At 38.6% G+C, this 18,605-nt stretch overlaps 1 protein-coding gene across 2 annotated transcripts in view; it reads left to right on the top strand.

The window, feature by feature from the left end:
- The window catches only part of NDUFAF2 (NADH:ubiquinone oxidoreductase complex assembly factor 2), a 64,606-nt gene that overhangs the window by 35,270 nt on the left and 10,731 nt on the right, over window positions 1-18,605 (top strand). For both annotated transcript variants that reach the window (XM_063295636.1, XM_063295634.1), the window contains one exon: window positions 11,380-11,420. In XM_063295636.1, coding sequence (XP_063151706.1) covers window positions 11,380-11,420 — 41 coding nt within the window. The remainder of the gene's footprint in view (window positions 1-11,379; window positions 11,421-18,605) is intronic.

Below are 18,605 nucleotides of genomic sequence, written 5' to 3'. Positions count from 1 at the left end.
GAAGGAAGGGAGACCTTTTAAGCAGCATTTTATTGATGGGCCAGAGGATTCCCATTAGTATGTAAGTTAAGTAAGTAAGTTTATTGTTGTAACCACAAGTTATAACATATAATGTACCATCAAATACAATAAAATAACAGTAGAATATTAAGATTCTCATTAGTAGTTTACAGATTAGACCTGATACAGAAAGCTTGGGCCTCTGTGTTTACTAGAATGAAGTAGCACTTATAACCTCTTTTACAGATTTCTTCATTCTCATTTTGCCCAGTGAAGCTTGAAATAGAATACTATTAGAAACTTTTTCCCTCTCTTTGTTCATATTCTGTTAATATGAACAAAGAATACATTTAAACAGTAGGATCACATTGCTGTTCATAGATAGCAAGACGTTCTTGATAGATAATTGTTAAATACTGTACTGAATTCTTCACATACTGTGGGGTTTTTTTTCCTGAGAGGGATTAGATAAAATCTTTCTGCTTGGGGTGAACAGAAATTAACATAGTAGGATTATTTTTTTTGTATTTCCTTTGTGTATGTGTTTAAACATCTTTGTGCTATAAAAAGTGGGTATATTTTATTTATTAAATTAGATTTTTTTTCTCCTTGGCTTAATAGTTCATGACTTTAGTAGCAGCAGATCTTTTCCTCTTTCTGATTCTATCATCAACCCTTTCAAGTAAGAGTAAACTGATTATTTTTGCCCAACTCCCACATAGGGAACTTCATGCAAATCAAAAGGTTGAACATGAGTGTTCCGTGTTCAGACCAGGAACAAAACAACAGAGGATTAAAGAATGCTTTTACTTATATATCTAGGGAACATCAATACTTACTTTGCCTAGGTTTCTTTTTAAGAAAGGAAACCATGTCCTTTGGCAAGGCGTTATCTTTTTGGCACATAGAATGGTCATAACCTTTACAGTTTTTAATTCCCAGTAGGCACTGATTGTATCTGAAGATAGAAGGAGCTATTTCCTTTTTCCATATCATTAGTCTCTGTGAAAAATACAGTCATTTTCAGTGTCTTTGGAGATGTAAGGATTTGTGTTGCTCATGCTGCATTTTACAGCCTGTGTGTTTGAGTTGGTCTCTCTTTGTTTAATGGGTAACATTTAGTGATTAATGGGAGTTTTAATTTGCATGCCCACTTTTATGCTTATTACAATGTGTTATATGCCACTAGGAGTCTTAAAGTTCAATGAAAATCTCATGCATACTAATGAGAATGCAGATGAGTGCTGAAATGAAAGAATGCCAAGGTCTCAAGATATGAAATGTCCAGTTTATCTTGCTACATTCTTCTCAGACAATGATAGCATTATCACAAACACAGCCTGCAGATAGTGCTGTACGTATTTATAATTAATAACAACTGTTTAATTAGATGATTTGAATTGCAGTGCATTTATAAAACCTTGAAAGAGAACATTGCAAAACTGGACTCTGTCCATTTGTTTCTACTCTTTGTCCATTTTTTTGCAGGGGGCTGTACTGTCCTACATAGAAATTATTTTGGCTGTGGTTCCATGAAACTACTTTGTTATGTTAGGAAAGAACCTAATTTTTTTTCCCTAAAAACAGATGACACATTGGCTGTGTTTTAAACTTTGAAGAACAAGGAACAGTTTATTTATTTATATTTCAAATTTTGTCACCACCCATCTCCCTCAAAGAGCAACTCTGGACAGTTTACAATAAAACTAAAAATAAATACAGATTAAAATACAATAAAAACAGTACCTCTTAAATAAAAATATAAATATAAAATCCAAGATGGAGATATTAAAAGTTCTTAATTTAAATTCATGAGTACATGGGGGCCTCTAGAGTGCTAACCACCCCCAAGGTTGATGGTCCCCTTCCGCCCCAAGCAAGATGGCAGAGCCAAGTCTTTACCCCTTTACAGAAGTTAGTTAATTCTACTAACAATTACTAAAATTGGGCCTGCTTTCATTTCATCATTCTTTTTTCTAAACTGAAGTAGAGATTTCTTGTATTATTCACATACAGTAGCAGAGATTATTTGAGAATTACTAACTCCCAGTAAAATCATTGGTTTCATTCATAGTATGTGTGTGGGGGATTTATTATTTTAGTAGGTTGAGTGGCAATGTTGGAAGACCTGAAAGAACAGGTTAGGGATAGATCATTGTGCAGAAAATCTATGTGGTCGCCAGGAGTCGAAAACAACTTGATGGCACATAATCAAGTATATGATTGATATGGTTTGATAAAGTTTGAGTATATTGAGCTAATATATTTTGGGATACTGTGTTTTTGAAGAATAAGGAAGCAAAGAAATCTGTGAGATTGCTGCTGCTTCTTGTAATAAATTGCATTAGTGCTCATTTTTAGGATCACTCACAGCTGAGTATGAAAGATGTGTGAGTGTGAGTATCAGAGAAATCAACAGTAAAAATAATCATCTGTATTGCTCTGGTATTGTGTCTAGTATGAAAACCATTTACGTATGGCCACTTCATTTCATTGTCTCATTTTATGGTGATAATCTTCAGTCTCACTGTCTCTTTGCCAGCAGAAATACAGTTCATGGGGGGGGGAATGGTGATACAGTGTCTGACCATAGAATATTCTATTGGAGGAATTTACTGTGAACTCTTTGCTTTCTTTTAAATAAGCTTCAAAGTGGTTTTTACTCAGGTTGGCATTTTTAGTCAGAATAAATTAAAATAAACTTGTTTTAATAAACTACAGTTTAATATTTTTTTAAAAAACGGAAGATTATGTATGTTGATTTTTCTTACATAGGTCTACTTCAGTACTTCAGTCCTGGTCTTTTAAACTAAATCATCACATCCAGAACAGATAATTGTCATTTCTAAGATTGCTTTATGTCCTGCTTAGTAAAGAAACTTAAAAAACATAGCTTCCTGATGTATTTACAACTGGATATTGTGGTTTAAAAAGGCTAGGATAGAAACCAACTAGTGCATATTTATTAATTCAATTTATACTCAGCCTTTCAATTAAAGCAGCTTGAGCTTTAAAGCAAAAGTAGAAAAATATTAAAGATGAAAATATACATGCATACAGAGATGTGCAGTGTTCAGTTTCAGAGTGGGCAGAGGTGCTTTGGATCTGGCATAGGCACTTCACTGTACCTGCCAGCAATTGCTTGAACTGCATAAACTTTTTAAAAACTAAAATAGATGTTTTCCTAAGCCTGTATAGCTACTATGTGAGCCTAGGAAAAGGCACAGCTTCTTTAAAGAGCTGCTGAGAGGTATAATGAAGGTCCCCATGCCAGCTCCAAAGTGCCCGAGCCTGTTTGCATCCAAATACTGCACACCACTAGTACTTACATATAGATTACAAGTAGGAAATAAGGAAAAAGAAAAGAAATACAACTCAGTGTGACTTACTCCAATTATTTTTTTTAATCCATTCAATTGTGTCCAATTCCCGGAGACTGGCAAGGTTTTTCAGAAGTGGTCTGCCATTGCCTTCTTCCTAGGGCTGAGAGAGTGTGACTGGCCCAAGGTCACCCAGCTGGCTTTGTGCCCAAGGCAGGACTAGAACTCCCAGTCCTAGTCTGATGCCTTAACCACTACACCAAGCTGGTTCTTTACTCCAATACTATTCACTATATTTCTCTATACCTTTCTGTCCTTACAAGCCATCCTTGTTTCCACTGAGCCCATGCATCAGTTCATACATTGCCTTCTCACTTACCTCTTTGCAGGAGCCATCCAACTGCAACGTTTCCTATCTTTTCCTTCCTCTTGACTCATTCACACTTCCTTCCTGTGTTTCTTTTCTGAATCAGTTCTCATTCATTCTGTCTGTATGATCAAACCATCTCAGTGTACTACTTTCATACTGGTCACTCACTTTTCTATCCAATTCATCACCCATTCACTCTTGACTCTCTTTCTACTTGTTTTTATCACACATGTGTCTTAAGAAATCAATTCCCACAGCATTCATCTTTAATGCTTCTTCTGACAACACACAGTTCTTATTTTCTTCTGACTAAGATTCATTCCTTGCAATGAACTACATTCTCCCATCTACCTTTGTTGGAGATTACATCATCTCTTTGTACTAGTGAGCCTTTTTGCCCACTAGAATAAATGCTGAGAGACAAATGAAGAAAAGAGGGAAATTTTCACACATTGTCTCTGTATCTGTTTCTCATCGGCCCTATTGTTAGTTAAATTCACTCCCTCACTGCCTCACTCATACAGTTTCTTTCTGTACTTTGACTTCTGGGCTTATTTCTGGGAGGAGGAAAAAATAACATCAGGGGGCTTCTTGGATTCTAGCATGCTTGTCCAGCTGTCCTTGTTGACATCTGGTCTGTTCTCAAAAAACTGCAGTTTTTTCCACCAGTCTTGGTCTCCAGTTGCAGATTCCTCCTCTTTGATACATACAATATCACCAGTCCATTCCATACCAAAACAACTCCAGAAGTGTTCAGCAACTTCATCCTCCATTACTTTATGCTAATGTACTTTTATACATTTACAGCTAGAAGCCAGATGTTTACTTAAGCCTGAAGTTGCTCGGTGTCCTTGTAACACCAATCCTGATTTTGGTCACAGAAAAAGACCTTAACCTTGAGACCATTGTATTACCCATACTTTGCATCCAAGATAACTATATTGTGGACATTAGTTTTTCTTCTCAGCAGCTTAATTACTCTGCATTCTTTCAGTATTCTGCTTATGTTCAGGACTAAATCCTCTAACATGAGCTTCTGCTAAATTCAGATTCCCAATAATATTCCCAGCAGAATTTATACATCTTAAAATTTCCCATCCATTTATACATCTTAAACCATTTATACATCCCATCCATTTATACATCTTAAAATTTCCCATCCATTTATACATATACATATCTGCCTCACTACCTACTTTCAGTTTGATGGACAAATATACCAACAAATCAAAGGAACACCCATGGGGTCACCAATCTCAGGACTCATGGCAGAGATTGTAATGCAACGTATAGAAAGGATAGCACTCCCACGTATACAACCCAAAATATGGATCTGGTATGTAGATGACACCTTCGTCATAATAAAAAAGGAACAACTGGAGGAAATACATGAAACCATCAACAACATCTTCAAGGGAATAAAATTCACAAGGGAAGAAGAGAACAACAACAACACACTACCCTTCTTGGTCATCCTCATCAGTAGAGGAAATGATGGCAAGCCGGAAATCTACCCACACTAACCAAGTGCTCCATTACCAAAGCAACAACCCAACCTCCCACAAGAGGAGCTGTGTAAGAACATTATTCAGACAAGCACTAATGCACTACAGCAACCCTTGTTTATTTGTTTAGTTGCTTCCGACTCTTTGTGACTTCATGGATCAGCCCACGCCAGAGCTTCCTGTCAGTTGTCACCACCCCCAGCTCCCCCAAGGATGTCCGTCACCTCTAGAATATCATCTATCCATCTTGCCCTTGGGCGGCCCCTCTTCCTTTTGCCCTCCACTCTCCCTACCATCAGCATCTTCTCCAGGGTGTCCTGTCTTCTCATTATGTGGCCAAAGTACTTCAGTTTTGCCTTTAATATCATTCCCTCAAGTGAGCAGTCTGGCTTTATTTCCTGGAGGATGGACTGATTTGATCTTCTTGCAGTCCAAGGCACTCTCAGAATTTTCCTCCAACACCACAGTTCCAAAGCATCTATCTTCCTTCTCTCAGCCTTCCTTATGCTCCAGCTCTCGCAGCCATATATTATTACGGGGAACACCATTGCTTTAATTATGTGGACCTTTGTTGTCAGCATGATGTCTCTGCTCTTAACTATTTTACTGAGATTTGTCATTGCTCTTCTCCCAAGGATTAAACGTCTTCTGATTTCCCGACTGCAGTCAGCATCTGCGGTAATCTTTGCACCTAGAAATACAAAGTCTTTCACTGCTTCTACATTTTCTCCCTCTATTTGCCAGTTATCAATCAAGCTGGTTGCCATAACCTTGGTTTTTTTGAGGTTTAGCTGCAAGCCAGCTTTTGCACTTCCTTCTTTCACCTTCATCATAAGGCTCCTCAGTTCCTCTTTGCTTTCAGCCATCAAAGTGGTATCATCTGCATATATGAGATGGTTAATGTTTCTTCCAGCAATTTTAACTCCAGCCTTGGATTCCTCAAGCCCAGCTTGTCGCATGATGTGTTCTGCGTACAAGTTGAATAGGTAGGGTGAGAGTATACAGCCCTGCCGTACTCCTTTCCCAATCTTAAACCAGTCCGTTGTTCCGTGGTCTGTTCTTACTGTTGCTACTTGGTCGTTGTACAGATTCCTCAGGAGGCAGACAAGATGACTTGGTATCCCCATACCACTAAGAACTTGCCACAATTTGTTATGGTCCACACAGTCAAAGGCTTTAGAATAGTCAATAAAACAGAAATAGATGTTTTTCTGAAACTCCCTGGCTTTTTCCATTATCCAGCGGATATTGGCAATTTGGTCCCTAGTTCCTCTGCCTTTTCTAAACCCAGCTTGTACATCTGGCAATTCTTGCTCCATGAATTGCTGAAGTGTATCTTGCAGGATCTTGAGCATTACCTTACTGGCATGTGAAATGAGTGCCACTGTTCGATAGTTTGAACATTCTTTAGTGTTTCCCTTTTTTGGTATGGGGATATAAGTTGATTTTTTCCAATCTGATGGCCATTCTTGTGTTTTCCAAATTTGCTGGCATATATCATGCATTACCTTGACAGCATCATCTCGCAAGATTTTGAACAATTCAGCTGGGATACCGTCGTCTCCTGCTGCCTTGTTATTAGCAATGCTTCTCAAGGCCCATTCAACCTCACTCCTCAGGATGTCTGGCTCTAACTCACTGACCACATCGTCAAAGCTATCCCCGATATTGTTATCCTTCCTATACAGGTCTTCTGTATATTCTTGCCACCTTTTCTTGATCTCTTCTTCTTCTGTGAGGTCCTTGCCATCTTTGTTTTTGATCATACCCATTTTGGCCTGGAATTTACCTCCGATGGTTCTAATTTTCTGGAAGAGGTCTCTTGTCCTTCCTATTTTATTGTCTTCTTCCACTTCCACACATTGCTTGTTTAAAAATAATTCCTTATCTCTTCTGGCTAACCTCTGGAATTTTGCATTTAATTGGGCATATCTCCCCCTATTGCTGTTGCCTCTTGCTTTCCTTCTTTCTTGGGCTACTTCTAGTGTCTCAGCAGACAGCCATTTTGCCTTCTTGGTTTTCTCTTTCTTTGGGATGTATTTTGTTGCTGCCTCCTGAACAATGTTGCGAACTTCTGTCCGTAGTTCTTCTGGGACCCTATCTACTAAATCCAGTCCCTTAAATCTATTATTCACCTCCACTGCATATTCCTTAGGGATATTAGTGAGCTCATATCTAACTGATCTGTGGGTCTTCCCTAATCTCTTTAGTCTGATCCTAAATTGTGCAATAAGAAGTTTGTGATCTGAACTACAGTCAGTTCCAGGTCTTGTTTTTACCGGCTGTATAGATGTCCGCCACCTTTGGCTGCAAAGGATGTAGTCAATCTGATTTCGGTGTTGTCCATGTGGTGAAGTCCATGTATAAAGCCGTCTCTTAGGTTGTTGGAAGGGAGTATTTGTTATGCAGAGTGAGTTGTCTTGGCAAAATTCTATCAGCCTATGTCCTGCTTCATTTTGTTCTCCCAGGCCATGCTTACCTGTAATTCCAGGTGTCATTTGACTGCCCACCTTAGCATTCCAGTCTCCCGTGATGAAAATAACATCTCTTTTAGGCGTGTTGTCCAGTAGGTGCTGCAGATCCTCACAGAACTGATCTACTTCAGCTTTTTCAGCATCTGTGGTTGGGGGATATATTTGGATCACTGTGATGTTAGATGGCTTGCCCTGAATTCGAATTGAGATAATTCTGTCATTTTTTGGATTGTATCCAAGCACTGCTTTAGCCACTTTACTATTAATTATGAAGGCTACTCCATTTCTTCTGTGGTCCTCTTGTCCACAATAGTAGATCTGGTGGTTATTTGATGTGAAGTGGCCCATTCCAGTCCATTTCAATTCACTGATGCCCAAAATGTCTATCTTTAATCTTGACATCTCACCAATAACTACATCCAATTTGCCCTGGCTCATAGATCTTACATTCCAGGTTCCAACGGTGTGTTGATCCTTAGAACATCGGATTCACTGTTCACCACCAGCACCATCGGCTGCTAGCTGTCCTTTCGGCCTTGAGCTAGCTGCGTCATCACATCTGGGGCTAGTTGAACTCATCCTCTGTTCCTCCCCAGTAGTGCAGCAACCCAGAACACCAAAAAAAGGAAACAGATCATCTATACAGCATCTTCCAGCAAGATGGATACCCACTCAACTTTATCAAAAGGTGCCTGACCACTCAACCCATTACAATACAACCAATAGAAGCTATGAAAAGAATAACACTGCCATACATCAGAAACACCTCAGAAACTGCCAACAGACTGTTACAACCACATGATGTCACCATAGCACACAAACCAACCAAAACCAAAACACCTTAAGTAACCCAAAAGACCCAGTAGCCCAAGAAGGAAAAACAGGAGTTATCTACAGCATACAGTGTAAGGACTGTAGCAGCCGCTATGTAGGACAGACAGGCAGAAGACTAGCAGAGCGCATCCACGAACACCAACTGGCAGTCAGAAGACATGATGAAAACTCCTTAATCTCACAACACATGGACAGACTCAACCATTCTTTCAACTGGGAAACTGTGAACATCCTAAACCAAGCCAAATCCAAAAACACCAGAGAATTCCTGGAAGCCTGGCACTCAGACAAAGCAGCCATCAACAGACACATAGAGGTAAACACCATTTACATACCATTCAAAAGAGACAGTAGAAAAGCCAAAAGACAGAACACCTCCTTGCCAGCAATCAACAACCAGATATGCAAAGATAAACACCAGGATTAATGCCAGATGAACAATCAAACAGTACATTATACCTTAATGAAGGAACTATTAACTCAGTCAATCAACCAAGCAACAAACAACAGCTTAGTCAAGGAACTCCCAAGTAGAGAACACCACCTCCACCAACACAAGCAGGACAAACCACGGTATATAAACAGAGATGTTCTCTCACCTGGCATTTAAATGTCTGCAAGAAAACAACAAGGCTCAGAGAGCACCAAGGACACCACAGTTCATCCCTGAGCTACAAATATTCGCTTTGACTGGTGTTTATACATATTTACAGTAGTACATATTCCACCAAGAAACAAATTCATCTACTTGCTCTAATTTTCCATCATTATGCAGGTATTTGTTCCATTTTCCCTGTCCTACATAAATACTTTGATCCTTGATACATTAATTTTCAGATCCATACTCATCACATTCATACAGATCATTCAGGTTCAAACAATATGCCATCATCTGCATACATTTGTACACACACATTCATTTACCCAACAAAATGTCACCACTAATGTTTTTTATTTATTTATCTACAAATACATTAAAGGAATGTCACACATCCTTGTTTTATTCCTTCCTGAGTGTTGAACCATTTGCTAAGCATTCCATTTATTCTCATGCGTATCTTTACTTCTATCAGATACAGCATATTGCATTCAGCAGATTTCAATTCCTTATTCACACAGAATATCCCATAATTCAAACCTGTTTACCTTAACATATGTTTTTTCTAAATCAATAAACATACAATAAACTTCCTCATGTTCATAGATTTGTCAGTGACCTGGAGAAAAATAAAAATCTGGTCTGCACACCCCCTGCCTGGCATAAAGCCATAATGCAGATAATTGTTTTATAATGTATTGTTATTTAATCATTAGGATTATCTTTTAATATAGAGATGCTTTGTTTTACTTTATAAGAAGGATATTTCAGAGAAAGACAGGATACAAACACTGAACTAAAATTATATAAGGGATGAGCACAATTATTTTGGAGCGGGTGGCTATAATGAATCTAATAAATTATGATGATGATATATTCATCTCAATACTTCGTTAAGACTGTAAATAAAGCAAGGAGGAATCAGGAGGTGGGGACAGGAATAGTTAAATGTGTTTGGAAAGTATGTTTAATAAAAAGAAGTAGCCAACACTGTCCAAAAGACCATTATTAGTTTTGCTATAACATCAGTTATAACTATGATCTGATAAGCAAATTCTTCTACATCAGTATTTATCATAATCTTAGGAAAGCAAAGAACATCTGATTGAGGCATATTTTACAGAATAATCCTGAAATGAAAAGAGAAAGTTAATCCCTTCCATTAGAGCCCAGTTCTTTTGCCTTGAATAGAAGAGGCAGGCTCACTTTAGCAATCTAGCCTAACACCAGAAAGTTATAGAATAGGCCGATAGATTTTTTTTTTTCCTGCTCATCATTTTACTATTAGTGCTCCAGTATGTACCTGACCACTTTTTACCGCTTTTACATACGATGTGTGGTAATATCCTTCCTTATCGCATGTCAGGCTGCCCTAGCTTTCTAATGAGATAGCTTATCTAGGATGTTTATCTGGTTAATCTTATAAAGAAGAACAGTGGCTATAAATGCCTTTCACTCTGGGAGGTCAAAAAATAGGATTTAGATTGCTCCAGATTTAAAGATAGATACTGCTGCAAGGTGTGAGGAAATTGAATAGTTTCTATTTTGACTTTTCTGTTAGAAAGACTAATGGGAAACTTGAAACAAACTCAAGATCCTTTATTTGTTGTCCTAGATCCCCAAAATGGTATTATATGGAGTAGTAGTTTGTATTTGAGTGCTGCTCATCACCAAACCTATAGTAAAGTTGGTCAAAGAATTGAGTTTTATTTTTTGTTAATGAAAAATGTTAACAGTTAAGCAGAAATAAGCATGCTTCTTGCAGCTTTGTCCATACATTTTTTTAATAAAAAAAATTCCCTTGGTCATTTTTCTCTAAGTTGGATGGTAGGTAATACTCACAAGAACTACTGCCACATATATTTTTGAGATCCTGAGGCAAAAAGTGAGCAAGCAAGGGCTTGTTTCAAACTCCCATTGGTCCATCTAGGAGAAAAGTCCAAACATTTTGAGTTTTGTTCTATAAGAACACAGAACATTTGAAATATTCTGATGGAATTTTTCTGATAGGGCTGATTTGTTCTGGGTTAAAAAAATGTTCTATTTTTTTATTTAGAATTTTATAACGTTGCTTCGTGGTTGTTTTAAAATTAGTGCTAACTTTACTGACAACATTGAAATGATGTTATTGTTTGTTGATGTTTTTCCATATTTTTGTATATCACCTTAAGCAAATAGTTATATGGAAAGGAAGCTTATAAATTCATAAAATATTATTGATATAGTTATGAGAAGAAAACTGGAGATATTTGATTTTGTTTGTTTTTAATTTTCATAGCATGGATGAAAAAAAAAAGAAGCAATCCACCTACAGTTGAGGTAAGATGTTATTACGTACTCTCTGTAGATTGTTTCAACTGTACTTTTATTAGTCTGCCTGCAATACACCATTTAAGGGCATTATGTGAGGCTGAAATTCTGTCTTACCTGAAATCATTGGAAGAAGCGTCCCAGGCTGAACTCCAGCTCTATCCACTGAGCCTTGTGTCCACCACAAGGTGATGATCATTTTTCATCGGAACAATAAAGATCATTCCGTGGCTTCCATACCTATCTCTGGCCCTTGAGGGCCCCCAAAAGATCCTATATTTCTTCTTATAATTCCAGGGAGGTTTTTTTGCTGGATTCTCCCAGTTTCCTCTTCTGGTCCCTTAAAGCTAGAAGTGTCTGGAATAATTAAGTGGCATTCTTTATGGCTTACAGCTAATGGCAATACTGCTCCTTCTTTGCCAGATACATTAGTCCTAAAAGACTTGGAGAAAAGTGGTGCTGGAATATATAGGAAGAGAGTGTGTGTGGTGGTGTTACCGTTGTTGTTGAACTTAAAGCATAAGTGATCTTAATATCTGAAAGGAAAAGCCTAGTCCAAAGAAATTACCTATTCCTTTCCTACCCCCTTCTCTAAGGCATGTTTAAATCTGTGTGGCAGGTCATTTGTATCTTGATATTATTATTAAGACTTCTTATTTTTTTCTAAAATGGCTGCCAGATAGATTGATTGGGTTTCTGTATTAGACAGCCTCTGACAACACTGCTGATACAGTAAATGCTCTTTGACAGCTATTGAAGGGAGGGGTGCTTTTGACCATATTTCTTGTTGAAGGTGTTCTATAGCAAATCTCCCTGCCCACATCTTTCACTGAGGTGAGTGACAAATTATCCTCCCCCACTTCCCACTTTTTGGGAGACAGGGAAGGGATCTGCAATGTCAGTTATATTTTATTGAGCCTTTATTCTATTGTCTCACTTATTGCTGTGATAGATTCATCACCAAATCTTGCCTATATACTTAGTACTGTTTTCCTGGAAACATCACTGTATGAGCTGCTTATAAAAAAAAAACTTGCTTTTTTCCTGCTTTGTCCCCCTGTTCTTATCTTCACTGTTCTATATATGCACCCTGTAAATAAGCAGGCGCCCTGAGAAACAAACAAAAACTGTAAAGTGTGGTAATGGTCCCGTTTCTTGGTTGTATTAACATCTTACATTGTTTACTTGGCAGCCATGTATATTTATTTTGTATTGTAACCGTTTTAATTGTAACCGTTTAATTGTTTTATGGTTTTTATCGTTGTAAGCTGCCCAGAGTCACTTGCTGAGATGGGCGGCTATAGAAATTGAAAAATGAATGAAAGAATGAATGTTGCAAAGGTTTTGAATGGGAAAGGGTGACCAAAATACATTAGGATCTCTCTCTTAATGGATGAGTACTGGATCCATAACAGCATACTTCCCAAATCTGGCATCCTTCAAGTATGCTGAAACTGCTTGAGATGGAACTCTTCTGTAAACATTTGGTGACTAGTTGATTGTCTATGTGTTTAAATTTTAAATGTAACTGTTTTACTTACTTATCTTGTACTTTGGTTGAGTTATTTATTTTTCTTATGATTACTATTATTGTTGTTGTTATTCCATACTAGTTACAATTTTGATTTTAAATGATGCTCACTGTGGATGTTTTAATTGGGTGTATGCTTTTTATTGGATTGCTGTAAAATGCCATGAGTCTATTGACTTGGCAATTAGAATGAATGATGAATGGTTGGTTCATACATTACACTAAGCCAAAAACAAGCAAGCAAACAAGATTACTGAATATAGCTTAGTGTCATTGTGACACTTAGTGTGCTGAATTGAGGAAAGCTCTGATAGTGACATTTGGAATGTTTTCCCCAACACTGTCTCTCTCCTGGTACCTGCCACACTAAAAATAGCAATGTTATTAAATCAAGAAAAACCAGAGAAAAGGAACAGAAGAATTAAAATAAAAAGGGAAAATTGCAAGAAAAAGAAATGTTTGTGCAACCAGCATGGCTTTCGATACCATCGACCATGGTATCCTTTTGGGGTGGCTCAGGGAGTTGGGGGAGGGCGGTGTAGTTTTGCGCTGGTTCACCTCCTTCCTCCAGGGCTGGTCCCAGTCGGTGTTAATAGGGGAGGAGAGATTGGGCCCACAGCCACTTCTTTGTGGGGTGCTGCAGGGCTCGGTTCTCTTTCCGCTCCTTTTTAACATCTACATGAAACTGCTGGGTGAGATCATCCGTCTCCACGGGATGAGGTATCATCAATATGCTGATGATACTCAGCTATACATCTCCATCCCAGAGGAAGTAAGTGATGCTGTGGCTACCCTTTCTAGGTGCCTGGGGGCTGTTGGGGTCTGGATGGGGAACAACAGGCTTCAGCTGAACCCTGGTAAGACGGAGTGGCTGTGGGTTAACGGCCCCTTGGCTCCTAGGAATTTGCCACCTTTAGTTCTGGATGGGGTTGCACTGCCCCAGACAGATCCGGTGCATAACTTGGGGGTCCTCTTGGACTCACGACTCCTGCTCAAAGAGCAGGTGGCAGTTGTGGCCAGAAGGGCCTTTGCGCAATTTCGTGTTGTGCGCCAGTTACTCCCCTTCCTGGAGCAAGAGGCCCTTTGAATGGGCACTCATGCCCTGGTCATCTCCCATATAGACTACTGTAACACGCTCTACATGGGGCTACCCCTGAAGAGTATCCGGAAGCTACAGCTGGTCCAGAATGCAGCTGCGCGGGCTATTTTAGGTGTTTCAAGATCAGCACATATTACTCTCTTGCTGTGTGAGCTGCATTGGGTGCCAGTTTGCTTCCGGGTCCAATTCAAGGTGTTGGTTATTACCTTTAAAGCCCTACATGGCATGGGTCCTTGGTACCTGAGGGACCATCTCATCCCTATCACATCAACCCGTCCTACCCGGTCATGCAGAGAGGCCATGCTACGGACCCCGTCTGCAAGAGAATTCCATCTGGTGGGGTCCAGAAGGTGGGCCTTCTCTGCAGCAGCTCCCGCCCTTTGGAACACCCTTCCCCCGGAAGTGAGGTTAGCCCCCTCCCTCATGACTTCAGGAAACGGTTGAAGAACTGGTTTTGCCACCATGCTTGGAGTAGGGAGAGGAAGAGCTACTCTTGGGGTTGGTTGGTTCCCTAGTACTGCTGGAACCGGTCTTGTCCCCTTTGGGTGGAATTAGATCTGCCGTTACTTCATTATATTTTATATTTATATTTATTGATTACCGATATTATTATGATTTTATTGAATTTTAAATTGTTTTATTGTGAACCGCCCAGGGTCCCCTGAGTGGGGGAGATGGGCGGTAATAAAAATATGATTGATAGATAGATAGATAGATAGATAGATAGATAAATAGATAAATTTCAGTATGATTCCAAGGAATCATATTGGATGTGTTCAATTCTAATTTTCTTCTGTGTTTTAGCATAAAGTACCTTCCTCTGGCATGAACCCTTTAGATATATTGGTCTCCTACTCTCAGTATATCCACTCCCTGTAGCCTGTGACCATAAGGGCTGGGAGTGGTAGGAACTGTTCTCCAGCACATTTGGAGGGTGCCGGGTTTGGGGTGGCTGTTACAAATATCTTTTCATGAGCTGTTAACTTAAGGAGAACATACTTTGTAGCTTTTTTCCTTGTATCTTTTTTTTTTAATTGTGAAGTCCACGTTACAGAGACAATTGGCCAAATGGGTTCCATCTAGATGATGATGATGATGATGATGATAACAGTAATTCCCTGGAGCTCCAAGAATGCATGTTACCCCTGTTGATCACCACGAGGTTGAGATTTATTTGGAGTTGAGAAGTGGTCAGAGGCAAAAGATTTGGCATCCTATCTCATTCTTCATGTCTCTGTTCTTGGTTACCTCTGCTCCCTCCATGCATCTTGAGCCTTAACCTCTGTCTAAATAAAAGTCTCCTGGGTTTTTTGACAGGTCTTTCTATGTTACATTAAGTTAGACTTCCTGTTTCTCACTGGAATATGGTAAGCCAAATGCTGGTGAGTTAAAGACTAGTGAACTTATTATAGTAAAAATACTCTGTTGGGTTTTTTCCCCCAAAACTGTTTTTTTAAATGAAAAAGTCCTCAGGAGGTAGATTTTAATATGAAACTGAATTCATTAGTATGTTTCTTAGCTGGTGTGGGAGGTCTGAAAATGGCTGAAAATAGAAAGTACAGTAAATAACTACTTTTCATTTCTAATGTGCTGTGTGTTTGCTATGCAGTAATAAAAACTAAGTGGCTTTTGAATTGCACAGTTGGATACAAGGTGAAATGTTAAAAAGAAGAAACTTTTTGTGACAGCTCCTGTCTTCTTTCAAACTATTTTGAGCATTTCCATAATTATTTGTTTTGACAGCCTTCTTGTCAAGGAAGGAAAATGTACTTTAGTGAGTAGTAATAAGCATAAAGTTTCAATTATTATCTCCCCACCGTCATCCCTAGAAGAGAATAATTAAATTGAAAATTACATTATGTTTAGTTATCACAGTGAATGCTCACCTTCCCTTATTTGATTGTAAGAATATTATTTATTTCAGAAATAGCATGATAGAAACTAACTTTAATCATGGTGATTCATTTTCACTGAATTCTACGTTCCAGTCATCCAACTGCATTATGGTTTAGGAATTTTTTTTAGTGACACTTGGGGTGCATGCTTCATTTATGCCTTGCCTGTTTTTATATTCTGTTTCTTAAATGTAGGCTACAACATTTTGTAGATTAATTGACTAGATTAATCAATTACAAGCCTTTTATATATTTGTCTATAATTAAACAGCAGGCATATTTTCTTACTTCCAGTGAATCACCTACAAGAGTGGCAGATGCATGAAGAAACTGTGCCTTTGTAAGGTGGTGCCTAGAACGTATAATTTATGCTTCTTATAAAAACTAAGGTTTTTAAAAATCTTTCTAAACTATTTGAACTATGGTTTGCATAAGTATTGATTATTTATTAAATAATAAATGTCTGAATTTCTTCATGCTAAGCAATAAGCTGCCAACAATACCATAATCTAAAACCACAGTGCAGTACAGCATTAGGTGAAAACCTGGCTTTAGCATTAATATGTGAATAAAACTGTGATGGACTACGGTTCTCAGGAAGGAGGGAGCACATTCCAAGGAGGGGGGCAAGACAAGAGACAATACAGTCTGGAGCTGGACCATGGGAAGACAAAGAGATTCAGAGTAGCCGTGCCCTAGAGCCTTCCAGGTTATTTCCCTTTAGGTTAGAGTAGAGTCAGTTTAGTCTGGCAAGATTCTGTCTATACGGTGTGAGCAAATAAAGAACTGAAGTTTGGCTGGATTGCTTCCTTGTTGTTCTTGGGCTAGGCCTGAGAAAAACTCATCACTGATATAATTATCTGATGATAGTTCTAGAACAGTAGTTTATGAAAAAGAATTGCAAGCAGTTACCAGATGTTAATTACTGCTTCTTGAGTGTCTGTCTGTCTGTCTCTCTCTCTCTCTCTAAAAGCTGGGGTTATACCCCATGGTTTGCAAGCCAGAAGGGCTGGGTTTACACAATACTCCAAACCAAAACTAGGCCACATTATGACTGAGAAAGTTGCATAAACCACTCATAATCATAATCAATTAAACTTGTATGGCGCCTGACTCTCAATGACTCTGGGAGGCTCACATGTTTCATATTTGCTTGTTCCTCCCACCACTCTTTCTATCATATGGATAGAAATATAGAGGTATTAGAACTCTAACATTATCACTCTTGATATCATGAAGGTTAAGTCATGAAGATTCTGTCAGGGATTATATTGTTATTCAACACTGAGCTCTGAGTATCTAACTCAAAACACAGTTAAATTAATGTACTCGTATTTAAATAGGATGTGATATTGTATCATTTTTAAGATTCTTTACAGGCCTTATTAAAGAATATGGGATTTGTTTTGGTAGAATTCTCTATGGGGTGAATTTTATTCAAAATTCTATTGTAGGAAAATTTAGTCTCTGTTTCCTTACCAATTTCATTTTCCTAGAAAAATAGCTTTATACAGGTAGTGCTCACTTAGCGACCACAATTGCGACTGGCAACTCTGTCACCAAGCAACACTGTCGTTAAGCGGAAAATCACATGACTGTGAGGGACTTACCGTGTCACTTCACATTCAGTTGTTAAGCAAGTCAGCATGGTCACTAAGTGGAACATCACTTGAGCATGACTTACAATTTTACTTCCACGTTCTCCATTAATTCTACTTGTTGTAATCTGGTTGGGATGCATGCAAATGGTGACTGTGGGATGTTGTGACGGTCATAAATGCATGGATTGGTTGCAAAGCTGGTTTTCTCACATTGTTGAAACTTTGAATGGTCACTAAACAAGACAGTTGGTAAGCAAGGACTACCTGTAATATCCATCTGAAATCATCTCTACCCATATCACATACACCACATCAAACTATACCACATCAAACCGCCCAGATTCCCTCCTTGTGGGGGAGATGGGCAGTGATAAATTTGATAAATAAATAAACAAGCAAACTTGGACAGATAGCTGGTAAAATTAGCATTGCTTTGTTTTGGTTTGCATCCTTTAATATTCCAGGAAGTCATTGTAAATGGGCAGTGTGAAACTGAGAATCATTCGTTTTGCGAGGCTGTTTCTGGGCATACGTTATCTATCTATATCTATCTATCTATCTATCTCTCTCTGTCTCTGTCTCTGTCTCTGTCTCCATCTCCATCTCCATCTCCATCCATCCATCCATCCATCCATCCATCTATATGTCAGTAGGCTTATCAGGCTCTGCTGCATCACAAATGGTCCATTAACACAATAGGAAGCTGGGTAGTCTGTTTGTTACTAAATGAAATGGTGGTGTCTTCAACTCCCCGTTTCTCCCATACATGCTCATACTCCAAAACTATCTTCCCCCCAAGTACAACAGGCCTCTAACGTTATCTTATAGCTCCAACAATCCTTTCTTGTAACCCAAATTGCTGGTTAATGGACCAGACTAAAGTATTCCCCCCATCACCCCACACACTAGATTGTAATGGGCTTTTATGTTTCCTTTTTTTATTTGCTGGAGCTCTTGATCTATTCACACATTGCTTCAACGTTTTGTTAATTACTTTATTTGGCATTGTTTGCTTATCCTCATTTTTTGTTGCTACAATCACTTTTGATTCTGTTGCTGATGCAGCTA

This window comes from Candoia aspera, chromosome 2 (assembly GCF_035149785.1).
Source record: "Candoia aspera isolate rCanAsp1 chromosome 2, rCanAsp1.hap2, whole genome shotgun sequence".
NCBI lineage: Eukaryota > Metazoa > Chordata > Lepidosauria > Squamata > Boidae > Candoia > Candoia aspera.
Note: the sequence above shows the minus strand (reverse complement) of the source record. Positions and strands in the feature narration are given on the sequence as shown.